Raw genomic sequence first — 21494 nt, forward strand, 5'->3', positions numbered from 1 at the left:
AGGTCAGCAACATCAAAGATCAAAGGTAGATAAGCCCACAAAGATGAGAAAGCATCAACACAAAAACGCTGAAGACTCAAAAAGGCAGAATGCCTCTTCTCTAAATGACAACAACACCTCCCCAGCAAGGGCACAGAACTGACCCGAGGCTGAGATGGCTGAATTGACAAAAGTAGGCTTTGGGAGGTGGGTAATAACAAACTTCTCTGAGCTAAAGGAGCAGTTCTAACCTAATGCAAGAAGCTAAAAATCATAAAAGAACACAGTAGCTGATAACCAGAATATTCAGTTTAGAGAGGAACATAACTGACCTGATGGAGCTGAAAAACACAAGAACTTCACAATGCAACCACAATTATCACTAGCAGAATAGGCCAAGTGGAGGAAAGAATCTCAGAGCTTCAAAACTATCTGTCTGATATAAGACAGGAAGAATAAAGATCAAAAAAGAATGAACAACAAAACCTTCAAGAAATAAGTTCAGTCTTTTTACATAATTGCATAAGACTGATAAGGGTACCTTGACCCACCACGATCAAGATGGCTTCATCCCTTGGATACAAGGTTGGTTCAACACAGGCAAATCTATAAATGTAGTTCATCACATAAACAGAACTAAACACAAAAACAACACAATTATCTCAATAGATAAAGAAAAGGCCTTCAATAAAATTCAACATCCCTTCATGTTAAAAACTCTCCATAAACTAGTATTGAAGGATCACACCTCAAAAAATGAGTCATATATGACAAACCCACAGCCGATATCATACTCAATGACAAAAGCTGGAAGCATTCCCCTTGAAAACTGGCACAAGACGAGGGCAACCTCTCGCACCACTCATATTCAACATAGTACTGGAATTTCTGGCCAGGGCAATCAGGCAGGAGAAAGAAATAAAGGTATATAAATAGGAAGAGAGGAAGTCAAATTATCTTTGTTTGCAGATGACATGATCCTGTATCTAGAAAACCCCATCATCTCAGCCCAAAAGCTTCTTAAGCTGATAAACCACATCAACAGAATCTCAGGATACAAAATCAGTGTGCAAAAATTGCTAGTATTTCTATACACCAACAACAGGCAAGTGGAGAGCCAAATCGTGAATGAACTTCATTCACAATTGCTACAAAGAGAATAAAATACATAGGAATACAGCTAACAAGAGAAGTGAAGAACCTTTTCAAGGAGGACTACAAACCACTGCTCAGAAAAATCAGGACACAAACAAATGGAGAAGCATTCCGTGCTCATGGATAGGGAAGAATTAATTCGTGAAAATGGCCATACTGCCCAAAGTAATTTATAAAAGAATTCAATGCTATTCCCATTAAACTACCAATGACATTTTTCACAGAATTCTTCAAGAAACTATTTTAAAATTATCATGAACCAAAAAATAGCCCAAATAGCCAAGACAATTCTAAGCAGAAAGAACAAAGCTGGAGGCATCAAACTACCCAACTTCAAACTACACTATAAGGCTACAGTAACCAAAACAGCATGGTACTGGTACAAAAACAGGCCAATGAAACAGAATAGAGAACTCTGAAATAAGACCATACACATACAACCATCTGATCTTTTACAAACCTGACACAAGCAATAGGGAAAGGATTCCTTATTTAATAAATCATGTTGGGAAAACTGGCTAGCCATATGCAGAAACTGAAACTGGACATCTTCCTTATACCTTATACAAATAAATAACTCAAGATGGAATAAAGACTTAAACATATGACCTAAAACCATAAAAACCCTAGAAGAAGACCTAGGCAATACCGTTCAGGACATAGGCATGGGCAAAGACTTTATGACTAAAACACCAAAAGCAATGGCAACAAAAGCCCAAATTGACAAATGGGATCTAATTAAACCAAAGAGCTTCTGCACAGCAAAATAAACTATCATCAGAGTGAACAGACAGCCTACAGATTGGGAGAAAATTTTTGCAATCTGTCTGACAAAGGGCTAATACTCAGAATCTACAAAGAATTTAAATTTACAAGAAAAAAACAACCCCATCAAAACGTGGGCAAAGGAAATGAACAGACACTTCTGAAAAGAAGACATTTATGTGGCCAACAAACGTATGAAAAAAAGCTCATCATCACTGGTCATTAGATGAATGCAAATCAAAACCACAATGAGATACCATCTCATGCCAGTTAGAATGACGATTATTAAAAAGTCAGGAAACAACAGATGCTGACGAGGCTGTGGAGAAATAGGAATGCTTTTATACTGTTGGTAGGAGTGTAAATTAGTTCAGTCATTGTGGAAGACAGTGTGACAATTCCTCAAGGATCTAGAACCAGAAATACCATTTGACCCGGCAATCCCATTATGGGGTATATACGCAAAGCATTATAAATTATTATACTATAAAGACACATGCACTCTATGTTTATTTCAGCACTGTTCACAAGAGCAAAGACTTGGAACCAACCCAAATGCCCATTAATGATAAACTGGATAAAGAAAATGTGTTACATATACACCATGGAATGCTATGCATTTATGTCCTTTCCAGGGACATGGATGAAGATGGAAACCATCATTCTCAGCAAACTAACACAAGAAAAGAAAACCAGGCCAGGAGCAGTGGCTCAGGCCTGTAGTCTCAGAACTTTGGGAGGCTGAGGTGGGGAGTTTGAGACCAGCCTGACCAACGTGGAGAAATCCCATCTCTACTAAAAATACAAACAATTAGCCAGGTTTATTGGCACATACCTGTAATCCTAGCTACTTGGGAGGCTGAGGCAGGAGAATCTCTTGAATCCAGGAGGTAGAGCTTGTGGTGAGCCGAGATCATGCCATTGCACTCCAACCTGGGCAACAAGAGTGAAACTCTGTCTCAAAAAAAAAGAAAAAAACAAACACTGCGTGTTCTCACTCATAAGTGGGAGTTGAACAATGAGGACACATGGACACAGGGAGGGGAACATCACACACTGGGGCCTGTCATGGGGTGGGAGGCTAGGGGAGGAATAGCGTTAGGAGAAATACCTATGTAGATGACGGTTTGATGGGTGCAGCAAACCACCATGGCACGTGTATAACTATGTAACAAACCTCCATGCTCTGCCCATGTATCACAGAACTTGAAGTACAACAAAGAAAACTTTACATAAATGCATAAAGTCTAGAACAGCTAATATATTATAATGAAATGTCAACTATAACCCCAGCTCAAAGAGGACACCATAAAATTATGAAGAGCTCTCCAAAAATCTCTAAATTTATGTCCTCATAAGATTACATTTCTGTTTCCTGGAATAATTTCCTCACTTTAGCTATGATTTAGTGATAGTAAGATGGTGATTATGAGGAGAAAATTCTCCTAACACTGCATTGAGAAAATTCTGCCTCATTTCACCACACACCTGAGTCTTAAGCAGTCACTTCTAATGCAGCTGAATAATAGATCCTCACCTAGCTGAGTCTATGAATTGAATCCACATATGTGAGATAAGGCCCTCAAGGAGAGGTAATAAGCTGGGAATGCCATCAGCTCATCTTTCTTCAGGCCTATATTTGTCATTGTCACTTGTAGAAGCAGGAGAGCCCTGGCATTGGGATTGGTAGAAACAGAGTATCAAAGGAAAAACTGAACTTCCCTCATTTTTGGAAAACAGCAGATTGGAAACAGATGGGCTCCGACGTTTTCCATGTGTGAGGTCATTGCCCCAGGTAGCCTTGCTCAGGACATTTCTTATCAGCAAAACAAGTCAAACGATATTTCTACCTTCCAAGAGAATAGAACATAATGTCAGATTTTCTCATGGATTCCCACAAGTTCAAGAAACTTTCATGGCCTTATTTAACTGCTTAAGCATTTCAACTAAAAAATTATTTGTCTTTCAAATACACAGGAATCTGTTTGGAAAAATTTTAACCAGAAAAAGTTGGAATTCTAAAGTAAAAAGTGCATAAGGCCATGAAAATTTTTTACAGCTTTTAGTTTAGATGTCAATTGGGGAAAAAAACATTCTCTGAAGTTTGCTTTTATACCATTAAAGACTTATTTTTTATTACCAGCAATACAGGGTGACTTATTCAGGTTGAATCTCGAAGGTAAACTTTAACTTAATTTTAAGTTTTGGCCAATTCTTAAGCATTTCTCAGTCGCCTACCATGATTTCATCTCAGAAACCAAAATCTCAATTTCACTTAGACCTTTGAAATATTAAAACAGAAGGTTAAATGCTTCAAGATAATATTCATGTAGAGACTTACATATGTGGACCAGGAATCTCCTTGTATTACGAAGTTTATGAGAACATAACAAATGTTGATACACACATTTAATTCTGAAATAAAAACTTACAACAAATAAAACTAGCAAATCAAGAAAATTTTGTAGGTTACACATTTTATGTCTAAAAATACAGGTATTAAATAAACACTGAAGGATGGATAAAAGAAATCACAAGAGAAAATAGAAAATATCTAGAGACAGATTAAAAATGTGAAATACCAAAAGTTAAGAGATACATCAAGAACAGTACCATAAGGGAAAAATTTATAGCTATAAATGATTATAAAGATACCAAATCAACAACTTTACTCCTAAGTAACTAAAAACAGAGGGAAAAAGAGGGACTGTTAAAGAGGGACAACTAAAGGCTAGCAAAATTTAAAAAATGATAAAGATAGCAGTGGAAATAAGTGAAATAGAGAATAGAAAAACAGTATCAAAAATCAACAAAACCGAGTTCTCTGAAAAAGATCAAAACTGACAACATTTTATCTAGATTGAGTATTCCCTTTTTTCTTAGTCAAATTACTAAACTCAAAAATAAAATGGGTACATTACTAACAAATTTTTGGAGTAAAAAAGGATGTAGGAGAGTACCATAAGGAACTATACACTAAAAAATTGAATAACCTAAATAAAATGAACAAATTCCTAGAAACAAAAAACCTACTAAGACTGAATCAGAAAAGTTGAATAAACCTATTCAGCAAGGAGATTCAGCAGGAAGATGGCATCAGTAATCAGAAACCCAGCAACAAAGAAAAGCCTGGACCAGATGGCTTCACTGTTGAATTCTACCCAATGTTTAAAGCAGAATTAACACCACTTTTTCTCAAACTTTTTCAAAACGTTGAAGAGGAGGTAATGTTTTCTAACTTATTCTACGAGGCCAGTATTACCCTGACACCAAGCCAGACAAAGGCACCATAAGAAAACTACAAACAAACATCCCTTGCAAATGCTGATGCAAAAATCCTCAACAAAATACCAGCAACTCAAACTTAGCAGTACATTGAAAGGATTATACACTATGAATGAGTCTGACTCCTGAAATAAAAGTATGTTCCATCACATGAAAATCAGTGTAATATCACAACATAAAGAAGGAGAAAACCCTCATGTGATCATCTTAATCAAAGAAGAAAAAGCATTTGTCAAAATTTAACCCACATTCATGATAAAATGTACTTAATAAACTATAAAAAGAAAACACCTTAACATAATGTTATACAAAAAAAAAAAACCACACACACAGCTAACATGGTGAAAGACTGAAAGCTTTTACCCTCAGCGCAAAAACAAGGATGCCTGCTTTTACTACTTCTATTTAATATAGTACTGAAGGTTCTAGTTAGTTAATAAGGTGAGTAAAAGAATAAAAGATATTCCAATTTTTAAAAAACTAAAATTATCTGTAGATGACATAAACTTATATATTAAAAATCTTTTAGTTTCTGTGAAATAAACTGTCAGATGCAATGAATAAAATTCAGCAAAGCTGCAGGATACAAAATCAATACACAAAAATCAGTTGTATTTCTACAATAACAATAAACTATCTGAAGAAGAAATCAAGACAACAGTATCATGTATGATAGCATCAAAAGAATAAAATACTTAGAAACCCACTTAACCAAGGAAATGAAAAACCTGTACAGCAAAAATTATAAACATGGCAGAAAAGTATTAAAGATGACACAAATAAAAGACATCATGTGTTTATGGACTGGAAAACAAAATCTTGTCAAGGTGCCATTGTTATCTATAGTCATCTACAGATTCAACAAAATCACTATAAAAATTACAATATTTGCAAAAATAGAAAAATCTATTCTAAAATTCAGATGAAATCTCAAAAAACCCCAAGTAGCCAAATCAATCTTAAAAACTAACAAAGTTAGAGGACTAACACTTCCTGGTTTCAAACTTACTGCAGTGCTTCAGTACCCAAAACAATGCTGTACCAGCATAGAGACAGACATAAAGACCAATGCAATAGAAATAAAGAACCAAAAAATAGGGTCATGATTTTTAACAAGGGAGTCAACAGTATTCAATGGGGAAAGGACAGTATTTTTTTAAGTGGTGTTAAAAATGGATATTTACATCTATATATCTATCTATATTCCAAATTAGCTTTTTGTCTGTCATGTATGTTGCAGAACTAAGTCCCCAGTTGACTTTTGACTTTGAGACATTTTTCTCTCATACAAAGTTTTAATTTTTATGGAGTCAAATACATCAGTCTTCTGTTCAGTGACTTCTTCATGGGTATGGTGTTTCAGTTTAGGATAAAGAAGTTGTAGATATGGATATATTAGATAAATTCGATGGTTGGACAACACTGAATATACTGGATGCCATGGAACTGTACATTTAATCATCGTTAAAATGGTAAGTTTTATGTTATATATATTTTACCACCAAAAAAGGGCCAGGCTTAGATGTTTATATGTTAGGGGTTTGGAGTTCCTCTAACATTTGTTCCCCTCCAGGGGAATAATTTATAAACACCCACACAAGAAAAGTAGATACTGACCTTCACAAGTCTTACAAGTCCCACAGCAGGGGCAGTCTGGGAAAGCAGAGGTGGAAAAAGTCACATAAACTTGAGGTCAATGTGAGACCTGCCGTCTCCCACTCTGGAATCAGATGGAGGAAGGCATGCTGCAGGCTGAGCTGGAGGGATGAGCTGGGCTGGCAGAACAGTCCTCCCATGAGCCTAGACCTTAAGTGCTCCCACATGCTCCCAGGCATGTATCAAACCAAGAAAGCAGCTAGGAGGGTAACACAGCTACCTGTATACACGGAGCTATGAAATATCTGAGCTGCGCAAGTGATGCACAAGGAGACAGAAGCAGTATGACCTTTACACAGTGACCTGGCTCAAATAATTTCAGGCTCTCATTAACCATGCAAGCTCCTCTTTCTGAGGTAGGTAAACTTGAGGGAGTAAAGTGGGAGTTGGGGATAATGGAAAAGAAAGCCTGGTAATATTTCTTCTCTTTTATAAATAAAAAGTAAAACATAAATGCCCTTTCTCAGGGCCCAAATGTTAGGTGAAAAAAAATGTTTGTCATCTCAGTCATGTGATGTGGACTTTAGCAGAGCAGTACACACATGGTCATTTATCCTTTCCCTCTGTATGTTGTGTGCTTTTTCAGTTTATAATGTACCTGATCCACTTGTCTCATCATACTAGCTGCAGACAAGGCCACTGAGTATCACACCAGGTGGCCAGCATGTCTGTGAAGGGCAGAAACTGGGGCAGCCAAACAGCTGGCAGAGGCCAGCTAGGAAGTACCCAATCCCACTCCATAGAGGACTCCACACTTAAAAGACAAGATCAGCAAGTGTCAGGCTGCCTCACTAGTTATCCCCCCCAAATAAATAAAAGTAACCCCTCCAGGGAACGTGTGTGTGTACACACAAAAGTACATGCACACAGCTACATGCAAAGGGAAAAGGCTGGGAAGGAACCAAATCCACCTCTGAACACCAGTTACTTGTGGGGAAGGGGCAGGTGAAGCCAACTGTCAGCATACTCACCTTTTCAACTGATGAGCTTTCACCAATTTTGGCAATTTCTCATAAAAAGTCAATTTCCACTCATTGGGTGATCACCCAGCTCCTGCAAAACTGAGCCACCAACAACCACCTGCACCACTTCCCATGAGGCCAAATAATGGCTTCCCTCCAAGCTCAGCCCTCCCACCCACCTGCCAGTCGTGTCCCATGCAGGGGCTACTGGCTCCTGGGGTGCAGGTGTCCAGGACAAACCCAACCCACAGATGGTTGGTGAAACCAGCATGTATCCAAGGGCCTTTCCCCCAACCTGGGCCATGTGCCGACTGCATCGATATGCCTGTGCCTGCTCCCCTAGGACAGAGACTCCCTTTTCTTCCGTTGGAATGAGGGGTGGGGAGATTTGATCGTGTCCTGTACAGGTTGGATGCTAATCTGCTGTGGTGCTGCTCCTGGAAAAGCTTGCCTGAGTTCGGCGCTTCCTCAGCACGTGGTGTGTGCTGCCTCTTCAACCTGCTGAGGTCCCAGAAGGTAAGTGCTACTGCAACCCCCATTTACTGGTGAGCAGAGGTCAGGTGATCTGCAGCCGGCCAAGCAGCTGCTAAGTGGCCAACAGGCTGGATCTGCATCTCACTTGCAGAGGCCCTTCCTGGCTGCTGGGGCTGCCCTGAGACTCCCTCCTCCTCCTCTTCCCTCCACAGCTCTCCTGGCTTCTATCCACAGCTGTGCTCCAGGTGGGGAACACCTATGGATGCACCAGGGTGCAACGACTCAGACTCCAGTGTGCAGAAGGGCCCCGGCTCCGTGCTGTTTCCATATCCAAGCCCAAGCTCGTCTAGAGCTTCAGCAAATCCAAGCCTCCCTGAATTCCCTGCAAGACCAAACTGAGTCCTACAACCCCCACTACACTGGTTAGCTGCCAGTCCCAGCCCCTGCTCCCTCGTGGGCCCCTGTCTGTACAGTTCTGAAGTCCTACAAGAATGTTGAGATCGATCCTAAGCCGACTCTCACCCAAAGAGGTAAACAATCGGGAGCCTCCAGCGGTAGAGAACATACCCAGACAGGTTCTGCTGCCTGTAGGCTTGATGTCCTTCCCCTACAACACGCCATGCTTGCCAGGCTGGAAGAGGGGCTCTAGAAACTTGGGAAACCTGGGCCTGTAGCTGGCATATGGAAAAGAGGCCTGGAAAAGCACCACTCCTGTCCATGAAGCCCCCAGATGGAACCAGGTAGTTGGGAAATACATGGGCACCAAGCCTGACCCGCCCCTCCCCCACTCAGACCCAGGTGGGAACTGCAGCGGTGCTTGCCCCCTCTAGTACTCTGGCTGTACCATTACAGGAGGGCGGAACATCTAGCCCCACGCGTGAGTGGATACAGTAGGTGTGGGCAGGTTCCAGTGGTTGCTGCAGCTGGACCTTCCTAACCAGGTCTGTGCAAGGCCATCTCAGATGGGTGCACACCTGGGTTGGGCAAGGACATCCCTCAGTGAGTGAGAGCCGAGCCACTGAGGGGGGCTGTCACAGAGGCCCCTTTTCGTGCCCCAAGAACAGGTTGGGGGAGTATGGGGAACCTCTCCCACCTCCCAGCTGCTTCCAGGAGCCGCTTCTTTCGAGATGAGGCACTCTCCTGCCTGCCTGTTCCGATTTGACTGCAGTAGACCATTGCCAACATTCAGAGAACAAAAAGGGGCCTCACCTGTTTTCCCTGACACGTCGGAGGCAGGTGAGTATGCCCAGGGGACCTGGGGTAGAACCTGTACATCTGCCCACCCCCAGACTATGCTGGCTTCATCTTATCTGTGTGATGGGGGTGGGGTGGGAATTACCAAGAGGTCATCACACAGTCCACGGACAAGTTCTACAAGAGCCAGGGAGAAGAGCACTGTCCTGGCATGCTACCCAGCATCCAGCTCACACACCTCTTATTTGAAGCTTCCCTGAAGCAGGCTTTGAAGTCCGGGCTCCCCAAGAAGCCTGGGGAGGAGACTCTGCCACGCTGAAAGGCCTATCCCCAAAGGTGTCACCCTCACCAGGCTCATCCTGACAACCTTAGATGATATTTGCCTTGAAGTTTTGGAGTGGAGGACAGGGAGACAGCAGACAGTACGCATTAGCCACCTTTCCAGAGAGCATCAGCTCTCCAGACTGAGGCAGGTCAGACCTCCACTCAGTTTTTCTCACTGGTTGCCAGTTAGGGGAAGCAGCATTTGTGAGCACCTGCTTGTCTCCCCAGGTTCTGATCATAAACCCCATCTGTGCCTTTGGACTGCCCTGAGCACACAGGCCCAGCAACCGCCATCTACAGCCTCCAGGACCTAATCCCCTTCTACATAGGATTCAGTGCATGTGAGCATACACTGGGCTTGATTCCTGTCCAGTAGTCCCTGCCAGATATCCCATGCCTACCTCATTAAGAGAATGAGGCCACACAAACACACCCAGGCCGTCATGGTGATGGAGTGGCTGGGGTCCTACTTGCCCACCCTTCATTGCTGGTTTAGAGCCAGCTGTCTGACCACATTCCTACCCTGAGATGGGACTTTGGGGACATTGTCCACTAGAGTCACTGACCACTTTAAAGTTCCAGAAACATGGCCGGCTGGTCCCCTAGAATTTGGCACATGGGATAAGCCAAGGCTTGCCTTCAGGAACAGGTTTTCCACCACGTCGCTGCCCAAGGCCCAGGGCATCCCCAAGTTCATGTGACACCTGCTTGGCATGTCCACAGCCCATGCCGACCCCTCCTGGAGCCACTGGAATGGTTGTTCCTGGGCATGTGATAAGCCCAGACAGCTTCAGCCTTGCAGGACAACTATGCGCATCTGGCAGCAGTAGCCAGAGGGCCCATAGAAGTTGGAGGTGAAGTTGCCTAATACTTCATTAGGCAAAACCGCATACTATAAAAGTGCTTTAAAATGCAGCAGGAGGAGAGATGAAGACAAGTGAACAAGTGCATAGTGACACATGGCTGTCAGAACACAGTAAAGAATCCACAGTTTCCCCCCTTTACCTAGAAAAGGAGAGTTCTAGGCCACCTCCTCCTCAGCATACTCATCCTCCTCCTCGGCCGTGGCATCCTGATATTGCTGATATTGACACCACGTCGTTCATGTTGCTCTTGGCCTCGGTGAATTCCATCTCATCCATGCCCTCGTCTGTGTACCAGTGGAGGAAGGCCTTGCACCTGAACATTGCTGTAAACTGCTCTGAGATACGCTTGAAGAGTTCCTGGATGGCTTGTTCCTTCATTGGGTTGTTCCCAATGAAGGTGGCTGACATCTTTAGCCCCCGGGGTGGGATGTCACAGACGACTATTTTTACGTTGTGGGGAAGCCAGTCAGCAAAGTAGCTGCTGTTCTTATTTTGAATGTTCAACATTTGTTCATCCACCTCCCTCATGGGCATGCGACCCCTGAAAATGGCAGCCGCTCTTAGGTAGTGGCTATGACGGGGGTCACAGACAGCCATCATATTCTTAGCCTCAAACATCTGCTGAGTAAGCTCAGCCACGGTCAAGGCCCGGTACTGCTGGCTGCCCCGGCTGGTCAGTGGAGCAAAGCCAGGCATGAAGAAATGCAGCCGCGGAAACGGGACCATGTTCACGGCCAGCTTCCGCAGGTCAGCATTCAGCTGGCCTGGGAAGCGCAGGCACGTGGTGACCCCACTCATGGTAGCAGACACCAGGTGGTTCAGGTCACCATGGGTGGGTGTGGGCAGTTTTAGGGTCCTGAGACATATGTCATATAGCGCTTATCTATGCAAAAGGTCTCATCCGCATTTTCTATGAGCTGGTGGACTGAGAGGGTGGCGTTGTAGGGCTCCACCACGGTGTCTGACAGCTTGGGCGAGGGCAGGATGCTGAATGTGTTTGTGATCCTGTCTGGGTACTCCTCCCGGATCTTACTAATGAGAAGGGTCCCCATCCCAGACCCAGTGCCCCCACCCAGGGAGTGGGTCAGCTGGAAACCTTGCAGGCAGTCACATCTCTCAGCCTCCTTTCTGACAACGTCCATCACTGACTCCATCACCTCCGCGCCTTCTGTGTAGTATCCCTTGGGCCAGTTGTTTCCGGCCCCACTCTGACCTGTAAGACAGTACAGCCAGTCACTCGATGGCCAGGTATACGGTCATCAGTGGTCACCACCATAATGCAAAAAGGGCCATATGTCAGGTGTGAAGTGAGAGCACCATGCGCCCTGCAGGTGGAGCAAATGAAACCCCCTCCCCCAGAGTTACAGGACAGCAGCTTCCCCTTTTAGGAATTAAGTCAGGAGTCAAACCTGAGACAGGCTAGCAGACCTCGCTGCAGGTGGCTCCTGCCCATTTTCAAGAAAGGCAGTAGCCACGGCCCCAGCTCAGCTCCCTACAAGGAGTTGACATCAGTAGCTCCTTACCTTGAGGAGACACCTGGGCCTTCCTCCCAAAGCCCGTTTAGAAGAGGTGGATTGAGCGACTCAACTCGGCGGATAGGAGGGTGTTCAGGGCCCCTGGCTCCACAGTTCCCACAGCGATGACCTTGGGGCACTCCTGGATTTTGAGCTGCCCTGGCTAAGGAGCCACACCCCAGTCCTCCCCCGCAGCTCACCGAAGATGAAGTTGTCTGGCCTGAAGACCTGCCCAAAGGGCCCGGAGCGCACAGAGTCCATGGTGCCAGGCTCCAGATCCACGAGCACAGCGCGGGGCATGTACCTGCCACCTGAGAGGGGCGGGAGGGCATGAGCGAGGGGAGGGCCGCCGTTCTCAGGAGGGTGGTGGGGGAAGGACGGGATCTCACCGCTGGCCTCGTTGTAGTACACGTTGATGCGCTCCAGCTGCAGGTGGCTGTCCCCGTGGTAGGTGCCAGCGGAGTCGATGGCATGTTCATCAGAGATCACCTCCCAGAACTGCCAGAGACGGGAGGGGCCAGACAGGCCAGGGCTGAGTCATGGAGGCGCCCCAGCCGCTCTCCCACCCCACCCTCACCCGCACCCCCATCCCTAGGCCGCCGTGTCCCTGGGGTCCACCCCGGCCGCCTCGCCAGCCGCCCAGTTCCACCGCGTCCCCAGCAGGGAACCCAGAGGCCGCAACGCAGGGGCACCGCCCACGCCACTGCCAACATCTTCCCTGGCCACCTGACAGGCCCGAGCTGGGCCCTCAGAGCGCCGGCTGCCAACCTTGGCGCCGATCTGGTTCCCGCACTGCCCGGCCTGCGTGAGCACAATCTCCCTCATGGCCAAGGCAGGATTAGGGCGGCAGGAGAAACGCGAGAAGGAGAAGCAGACGCGCAGCAACCCAGCCCGCCCTCCGCCAACGCTGAAATAGCCCCGCGCCCACCTCCCTCAGCCTCGGATTGGGCTCCCAGAATAAGCAACAGCTTTGCTTCCACACAGGTGCACCCACCTGTGAATCCCTTGGCGTTGAACGTCTGTTGGAGAGCTCAGGTGTCCTTGCTGTGGTCCTTTCCACGTTGGAGAAAGGTGCTCAGCTGGAGAACTTCCTCCCGGGTCTTTGGTGAGACTAGATCCCTAGCTGAGCTGAAACTGAATTTTCCTCCCATGTGGGAGGGGAAGACTCGTTTCCATATTCACAGAGTGCCTTTGCACCTGTCCTAAATTGATGACTTTTTTTAAAATTGATGAGTCTTTTCGTCTATTAGGAGATCCGTGGTTGGGAAAGGCCTTCCATATGTTAACTCAACAGGACTTAATTATAAGTTTTACTCTGGGGCAGTTCAAACCCGCAGTAAGCTATGGATGTTAGAGACAGGCCTCTGATTTAGCTAGAGTCTTCTTTAGAGTAGGATTAGCCCTTTCACCTTTCCCGAGGACTGCGGTCTCCAGCAGAGTGAAGCTGATATTGGATTCTTAAAGCTGAGGATAGGTGTTGGGATAGGCCTGCTGTGAAAGATGGGCCATTGTCACTTTGCAGGCTTTTAGATTACCCAAACTGAGGAGTTATTTCTTCTGGTAAACATTTTTCAGATGGGGTGGGGAATGCCTCGATCTAACCAGTGACGGTATCAGTAAGCATTAGCAAATATTTGAATCTCCTGCAGAAAGGCATCGGGGTAAATTAGAGTTGCCAGTTCTCACCTGGATACTTCCTCAATTTTGGACAGGTTTAACTGGAGGAGAAAATTTCTGGCCGTTTGGGTCATGTCAGGCACAGAGCTCACAGTGCTGAGTCACCTGTTTTAGTGTCTTGAAAAGATTTACCCCTATGAACAAATGAGACATTAACAGAAACAAAGAATCCCTTCTAGGGTGAAAAGAATCAGGAAAGTGCTGAATTATATTCCTATGATTGGTACTTGGCATTAGTAATTTATTACCATCATTCAGCCAGCCAGAGGCGCCCTGGACCGAAATGCAATCCCTGGCCCATTTTTGTTCTTCTTCAGAGTGTTCTGGCCCAGTTCTATGTATGCTGACCAGCATGCCCATAAGCTTCATTGGCCCTTTCAGTGCAGGGGCCTTGGCTGCGGCATCTACAAGGGCATTTCCTTTTACATGGTCAGTCTCTCTTTTGATGTCCTCTGCAATTAATTATAGTCACTTTTTGGCAGCAAAGCAGCATTCTAACAGGCTCAAAATCTGAATGATGTTGTATGGAAAAGCCCTTGGGGGTCAGGAGTCCCTACCCATTCCAAATTGCAGCATAAGCAGGAAGCACTAAAAAATCATACTTGGAATCACTGTAAATGTTAACTTTTAAATCCTTTCCCAACTGCAAGGGCTCAGTTCAATTAACTCAGCTTTTTGAGCTGAGGTCGAGGCCAGCAAGGCTTGTGCCTTGATTCTCTTGTGCTGACTAATAACAGCATATCTAGCCCTCCTGTTTTCCTGATGCATAAAACAACTCGCATCTGTTAACCACTCTTCCTTGGGATGGTCAAGGGGCTCATCTCTAAGTCTGGCCTGCTAGAATAAATTTGTTTCATAACCTGTGACATAGCTTTGGCTGTGTCCCCAGTCAAATCTTTTTTTTTTTTTTTTTTGAGACAGAGTCTCGCTGTCTCCCAGGCTGGAGTGCAGTGGCGCGATCTCGGCTCACTGCAGGCTCCGCCCCCCAGGGTTCACGCCATTCTCCTGCCTCAGCCTCCCGAATAGCTGGGACTACAGGCGCCCACCATCTCGCCCAGCAAATTTTTTGTATTTTTAGTAGAGACGGGGTTTCATTGTGTTAGCCAGGATGGTCTCGATCTCCTGACCTCGTGATCTGCCCGCCTCGGCCTCCCAAAGTGCTGGGATTACAGGCGTGAACCACTGTGTCCGGCCCCCAGTCAAATCTTATCTTGAATTGTAGCTCCCATAATTCCTATATATCATCGGAGGGACCCAGTGGGAGGTAATCGAATTGGGGGATGGGTCTTTCCCATGCTGTTCTTGTGACAGTGAATAAGCCTCATGAGATCTGATGGTTTATTTGTTTATTTTTGAGACAGAGTCTTGCTCTGTTGCTCAGGCTGGAGTGCCTTATCATGATCTTGGCTCACTGCAACCTCTGACTCCTGGGTTCAAGCGATTCTCCTGTCTCAGCCCTCCCAAGTAGCTGAGATTACAGGTGCCCACCACCATGCCTGTCTAATTTTTGTACTTTTAGTATAGACGGGGTTTCACCATGTTGGCCAGGCTGGCCTCGATCTCCTCACCTCAGGTCATCGACTGCCTTGGTCTCCCAAAGTGCTGGAGTTACAGCTGATGGTTTTATAAAGGGGAGTTCCCTACACAAGCTCTTTTGCCTGCTGCCATGTAAGAGATGTGACTTTGCTCCTCGTTTGCCTTCTGCCATGAGCGTGAGGCCTCCCCGACCATGTGGAACTGTGAGTCAATTAAACCTCTTTTCTTTTTAAATTACCCAGCCTCAGATATGTCTTTATTAGCAGCATGAGAACAGACTAATACAACCTGCATGCCAGAAAGGCTAGAAGCACCTGTGGACTTTGGCAGATAAGTAGCTGGGTTTATGGTTTGGCAGGCTTTAAGGGTTATGTCTGGAGTGTCTAGCAATAAGGCCTGACACTTTCATAAATGTTCTCCTATTATCCACTGCTGCCCTTTAGCTTCTAGGACCACCTCCCCTTGGTGTGGGGTCAAAAACCTGTAGGTGCTGTTCTAATGTTAGTTTATTAGCTTTGCCTACTAGAAAAGTGGTAGCAGCAATAGCTCTAAGACATCAAGGCCACCTGAGGCCACCTGGCCTATCTGCTTAGAAAATTAGGCTACTGGCCTTGGAATGTCCCCCAGTTTTGGGACAAGATTACCCAAGGCCTATGCCTTGCTTTTTGGTCACAAAAAGAAAAAATGGTTCATCCAACTTGGGGACTCCCACGGCTGCAGCAGAGCCCAATTTCTCCTTGAGAGTATTGAAGGTTTGCTTGCAGTTCTCATTACATTCTAGGAGCTCTAAATCTTTCCCTTTAGTGTATCATATAAAGGCTTGGCTACATGTCCAAATCTGGGCAGACATAAGCAGCAGTACACAGCCATCTCCTAAAAAAAGCCCACAGTCATTTTTGGAACTGAGACCCTTGGATGAGTAAAATAACTTTTTTATCTTCTAGGGATGTTGATCAGTTCCAGAGGTTAAGATAGATTCCAAGTATTTAAGTCTTTGAGTCAAAATCTGAGCCCTGTATGGTGATACCCTGTATCTGCAACTTCCCAGGAAATTTACCAAATTAACAGTATTATTATGAGTCTCCTTTAGTTGGGCTAGCAATGAGCTAGTCACCTACATACTGAATAATTGTGTCCCTTTCCAACTGTAGACTTCTTAAGTCCTTAGCTAGAGCATTTTCAAATAAGTGGGGGCTATCCCAGAACCCTTCAGAGATGACTGTCCAGGTTAGTTTTAAGGCTGAATGCGTATCTGGATCAGTCCATTCAAAGGCAAACATTATGAATCTGGATGCATTGAGATGCAGAAAAATGCATCTTTCAGATTTAAGAATGTAAACCAGCTTGCATCCCCTGGGACTTGGTAAGTTTTGGGGACAATGAGGTGTATGGAGACAACTGCATTTCTTAATGCTCTAAGGGTTCTGAGAAATCTGTACTTGCCATTAGGCTTTTTATCTGTAACATGCGAGTATTGTAAGGAGATTCTCATGGCCTTCATAACTCATATGGCAAGAATTTGGCAATAAGGGGTTGAATTTCCCCTCATACTTCTTACCTTAAAAAGTATTGTCTCTTCTGAGGGCAGGAGCACTAGGCTGAAGTTGGATTTGAATGGGGAGGTGTTTAGTGCATTTCCCAGAGCCTGTGTGGCCCAAACCTCAAGACTTACTTAAGACAATACCTCAGGTGGTAAATGTGACAGCTCATTCTTAACTTCTTTCTACCCCTGAGGGGTCAGGAACAAAAGTAACACTTTCTATGGTTTATGATCTGTGAAGGTGACCATGACTTGGTCTCCTGAGTCAATAAACCTCTCCCCAGTAAGAGGTCAGGCATTCAGACATTACTAAAAAGGCAGGCGAGAAACCCACAGGCCCTGGAGGACAACTTAGAAGATCCGAAAAGCAGTGTTTTTGGGCTTGTGCATCATGAGAAGACAGGAACCCATTGTATTGAATCAGGACAGAGTAATCTGCTCCTATACCTAATACAAAGTTAATATGCCTATCTGCCACTTCAAGAGTCACCTGAGGCTCCTCCATCTCTCGAAAGCTAATAGTCCAATGGGAGCGGAGGCAGGAAGTATCAGGCCCTCCCACTTTCGAGTCTGCTGGGCTATGATGATGGCTCCCTTGGAAGCACAGTGCGTTTCCTTCGGCAGTGGCCGACCTTACAGAAGGCACATTGATTTATATCCACGGCACAGTGGTCAGTGCATTTCCTTCGGCAGTGGCCGACCTTACAGAAGGCACATTGATTTATATCCACGGCACAGTGGTCCAGATGCACAGACTGGGACTTTCACGTTCTCACTTCCTCTGCGAGGGCCAGGGGTTAAGGGGCTGCCTCTGAAGTGGTGGAGAGCACAAGGCTGCAGCTAGAAGCTGGGCCTCTTAGGAGATTTGCTTTATTTTATGTTTTCTTTGCCCTATTCCTGTGATGGAAAACTGCAAAATCCAAGTCTAAAATCTGATCTATGGGAGTCTGGAAGCCTAAGGCTGCTTTTGGCAGCTTCCTGCAGATATCAGAAGGAGACCGCGCTATAAAATAAACCCCTAGCAATGCCTGTCCCTTTTTGGAGTCAGGGTAAGTGTTAGTGTATTTCCTCAAAGTCTAAATTATCCACCCTTGTAATAAGGCTAAGTTTTCATCTTTTCCCTGGATAATTTTCCAGACTTTATAAAAATTAAAAAGCTGTATCACACTTTTTTTTTATTCCTTCACGGAGTCAAATGATCATAATTTTTTCTCTCTATATCCCACTTTCTTCCTAATTTATTTGTCTTTTCTAGATTCTAGTTCTTTTGGGTCCTGGTCAGGCACTGCTGTGCCTCCTACTTGATAGGTGTCATGCCCCTGGTTGCAGGCTCTAGCCGCTCCCATAATGCACTGGTTTTCTACCATGCAGCAGGTAAACATAAATATTTGCAAATCCTGCCTGGTCAGATCATACATCAAGGTTAGCCTTTTAAATTTGTCCATGAATTTTCCCAGAACCTCTGAAAACTGTTTTAGTTTTTCCTTGCATATGGCTAATTCAGATATAGAAAAGTGTACATATACCTATATAGCGTGGGGAAAAGAAAGAGAGATCAGACTGTTACTGTGTCTATGTAGAAAGAAGTAGACATAAGACACTCCATTTTGTTCTGTACTAAGAAAAATTCTTCTGCCTTGAGATGCTGTTAATCTGTAACCCTAACCCCAACCCTGTGCTCACAGAAACATGTGCTGTGTTGACTCAAGGTTTAATGGATTTAGGGCTATGCAGGATGTGCTTTGTTAAACAAATGCTTGAAGGCAGCATGCTTGTTAAAAGTCATCATCACTCCCTATTCTCAAGTACCCAGGGACACAAAACACTGCGGAAGGCCACAGGCTTAATGTTCCCCTTTCTGGGTGGCTTTGAGGCTAGTGGTCTGAGTTGAGACAGACCCACATCTGAGTTTAGTCCAGCCACAAGGCCTGACCCAGCACCCTCTTTAACTTTCATTTTAGCCGTTATAGATAACAACAACCAAGGGACTGAATCTTTTGCTTTTTTCTTGTTAGTTTGCATTTCTTTATGCATCTAGTGAACCAATTCCGGGGAGGTTGGATCCATCTCTAAATTCGGCTGATAACTTTTAACTTTAGTAACTGATCTCAACATAGGTGGAACTTCATACCATGGGTGACCACGTGGCCACCTGGGAATCGAAGATTCTTCATCCTTCCACCCTTTAATCCTTTCTCTACCACATGGCCACTTGGGAATCGAAGATTCTTCATCCCCCCAGCCTTTAATCCTTTCTCTTTTCAAAGCACATGCTTCCATCAGTCAGGGCCTTTCAAGCAAATCCCACTTCACTGACAATTATGTACGGAAAAACTCTCTCAAACTTCGTTTTGTTTTTTTTTTTTCTCTACTCTCACACCACAAAAATCATCAGCACAAAAGAAGACTTCTATGACCAAATGTATGGGGGTCTTTTCCCCATGCATCAAGCAGCAGACACAAGTTGGGTGTCCTCGAATTCAGTTCTGACACTGTCTACCCTGAGATAGCGTCAGGTCCAATAGATTGGGGGCTCAGTACCCAAGATTCTCCCCAGACTCCCAGACACGAGTTGCAATTCTGGGCTTCTGGAACATCTGACTGACTGGCTTCAAGTTGAAGTTCCCATGATCCCCTCATTGAGTTTGATTAATTTGCTGGAGCAGCTCATAGAACTCAGAGAAACACTTACATTTACCAGCTTATCATAAAAGATGCTACAACAGATACAGTTGAAGAGACACATAAGGCAAGGTATGGGGGATGTGGCATGGCACTTCCTTACCTCCCTGGACACTACCCTCCTCTACGAACCTCCATGTGTTCAGCTAACCAGAAGCTTTGGTGCCATTTTCAAATGCCATGAGCTCACTTTGTGTCTGTGTCACATTTTGGTAATTCTAGCAATATTTCAAAATGTATTATTATACTTGTCATGGTGCTCTGTGATCAGTGACCTTTGACATTACTGCTATGTTCTGGGGCACCATGAGTTGCATCCATGTACGATGGCATACTTAATTGATACATAATGTATGGACTCTGACTGCCTCACCAACCGGCTGTTGTCCCATCCCTCTTCCTCTCCTTGGGCCTATTTTCTGAGACACAACAATATGAAAATTAGGCCAATTAATAATCCTACAAGCCAAATAATAATCCTACAATGGCCTATAACTGTTCGTGTAAAAGGAAGAGTCTCATGCATTTCTCACTTAAAATCTAATGCTAGAAATGATTAAGCTTAGTGAGGAATACATGTCAAAAGATGAGACAGGCTGAAAGCTAGGCCTCTTGGACAAAACAGCCAAATTGTGAATGCAAAGGCAAAGTTCTTGAAGGACACTAATCCAGTGAGCACACCATGCTAAGAAAGTTAAACAGCATTATTGTTGGTGTGGAGCATTCAATGATCTGGATAGAAGGCCCAACCAGCCAGAATATTCCTTTATGCCAAATCCTAATTCAGAGGAAGGCCCTGACTCTCTTCAGTTCTATAAGGCTAAGAGAAGTGTGGACGATGCAGAAGAAAATTTTGAAGCTAGCAGAGGTTAGTTCATGAGGTTTAAGGAAAGAAGTCCTCTTCATAGCATAACAGTGCAAGGTGAAGCAGGAAGTGTGATGGAGAAGCTGCAGCGAGTTACCCAGAAGATGTAGCTCAGATCACTGATGCAGGCAGCCACACTACACAATAGATTTTCAGTGTAGATGAAAGAGCCTTCTCTACTGGAGGTACACGTCATCTAGGACTTTCACGGTTAGAGGGAAGTCAATGCCTGGCTTCAAAATTTCAAAGCGCAGGCTGAGTCTCATGATGGGTTAATGCATCTGGCGACTTTAAGTTAAAGCCAGTGTGCCCTTACCATTCTGAGAATTCCAGGGCCCTTAAAACTTATGATAAGCTTACTCTGCCTGTGCTCTACAAATGGAACAACAAAGCCTGAATGACAGCACGTCTATTTGTACTATGGTTTACTCAATATTTTAAGCTCACCGTTGATACCTACTGCTCAGAGAAAATGTTTTCTTTCAAAATATTAGTACTCCGTGACACCTAAGAGCTCTGATGGAGATATCCAAGGAAATCAACTTTGTTTCCGTGCCTGCTAATAAAAGATGATTCTGAAGCTCAGGGATGAAGGAGTAACTTCAACTTCCAAGTCTTATTCCTTAAGAAATACATTTCATAGGGTTATCACTGTCATAAGGATTCCTCTGATGGATTTGGGCAAAGTAAACTGAAAACCTTATGGAAGAGATTCATCATTCTGATGCCATTGAGAACATTCATGATTCATGGGAGGGGAGCAAAATATCAACATATTTTGGAAGGATTTTCCATATCAACCGGAGTTTGGAAGAAGTTGATTAAAATTGTCATGGATAACTTTAAGGAATTCAAGACTTCAGTGGAAGAAATAGCTGCAGGTGTGTAGAAAGAGCAAGAGCAAAAGAACGAGAATTAGAAGCGGAGCCTGAAGATGTGACTGAATTGCTGCATCTCATGATTAAACTTGATGAAATGAGGACTTGCTTTTTATGGATGAGCAAAAAAGTGGGTTTTTTT

At 44.5% G+C, this 21494-nt stretch overlaps 1 protein-coding gene across 1 annotated transcript; it reads right to left on the minus strand.

Moving 5' to 3' along the window:
• Window positions 1-10713: 10713 nt before the first annotated feature.
• Window positions 10714-13381, minus strand: TUBB8B (tubulin beta 8B). The gene is given in 6 exon segments (XM_032165925.2): window positions 10714-10882; window positions 10884-11541; window positions 11544-11873; window positions 12375-12485; window positions 12564-12672; window positions 12943-13381. Coding segments are annotated over 6 exon segments (1332 nt in total). The 5' UTR covers window positions 13000-13381; the 3' UTR covers window positions 10714-10815.
• Between the last annotated feature and the right edge of the window lie 8113 nt (window positions 13382-21494).

Source organism: Hylobates moloch, unplaced genomic scaffold, assembly GCF_009828535.3.
Source record: "Hylobates moloch isolate HMO894 unplaced genomic scaffold, HMol_V3 SCAFFOLD_11, whole genome shotgun sequence".
In the NCBI taxonomy this organism is placed as follows: Eukaryota; Metazoa; Chordata; class Mammalia; order Primates; family Hylobatidae; genus Hylobates; species Hylobates moloch.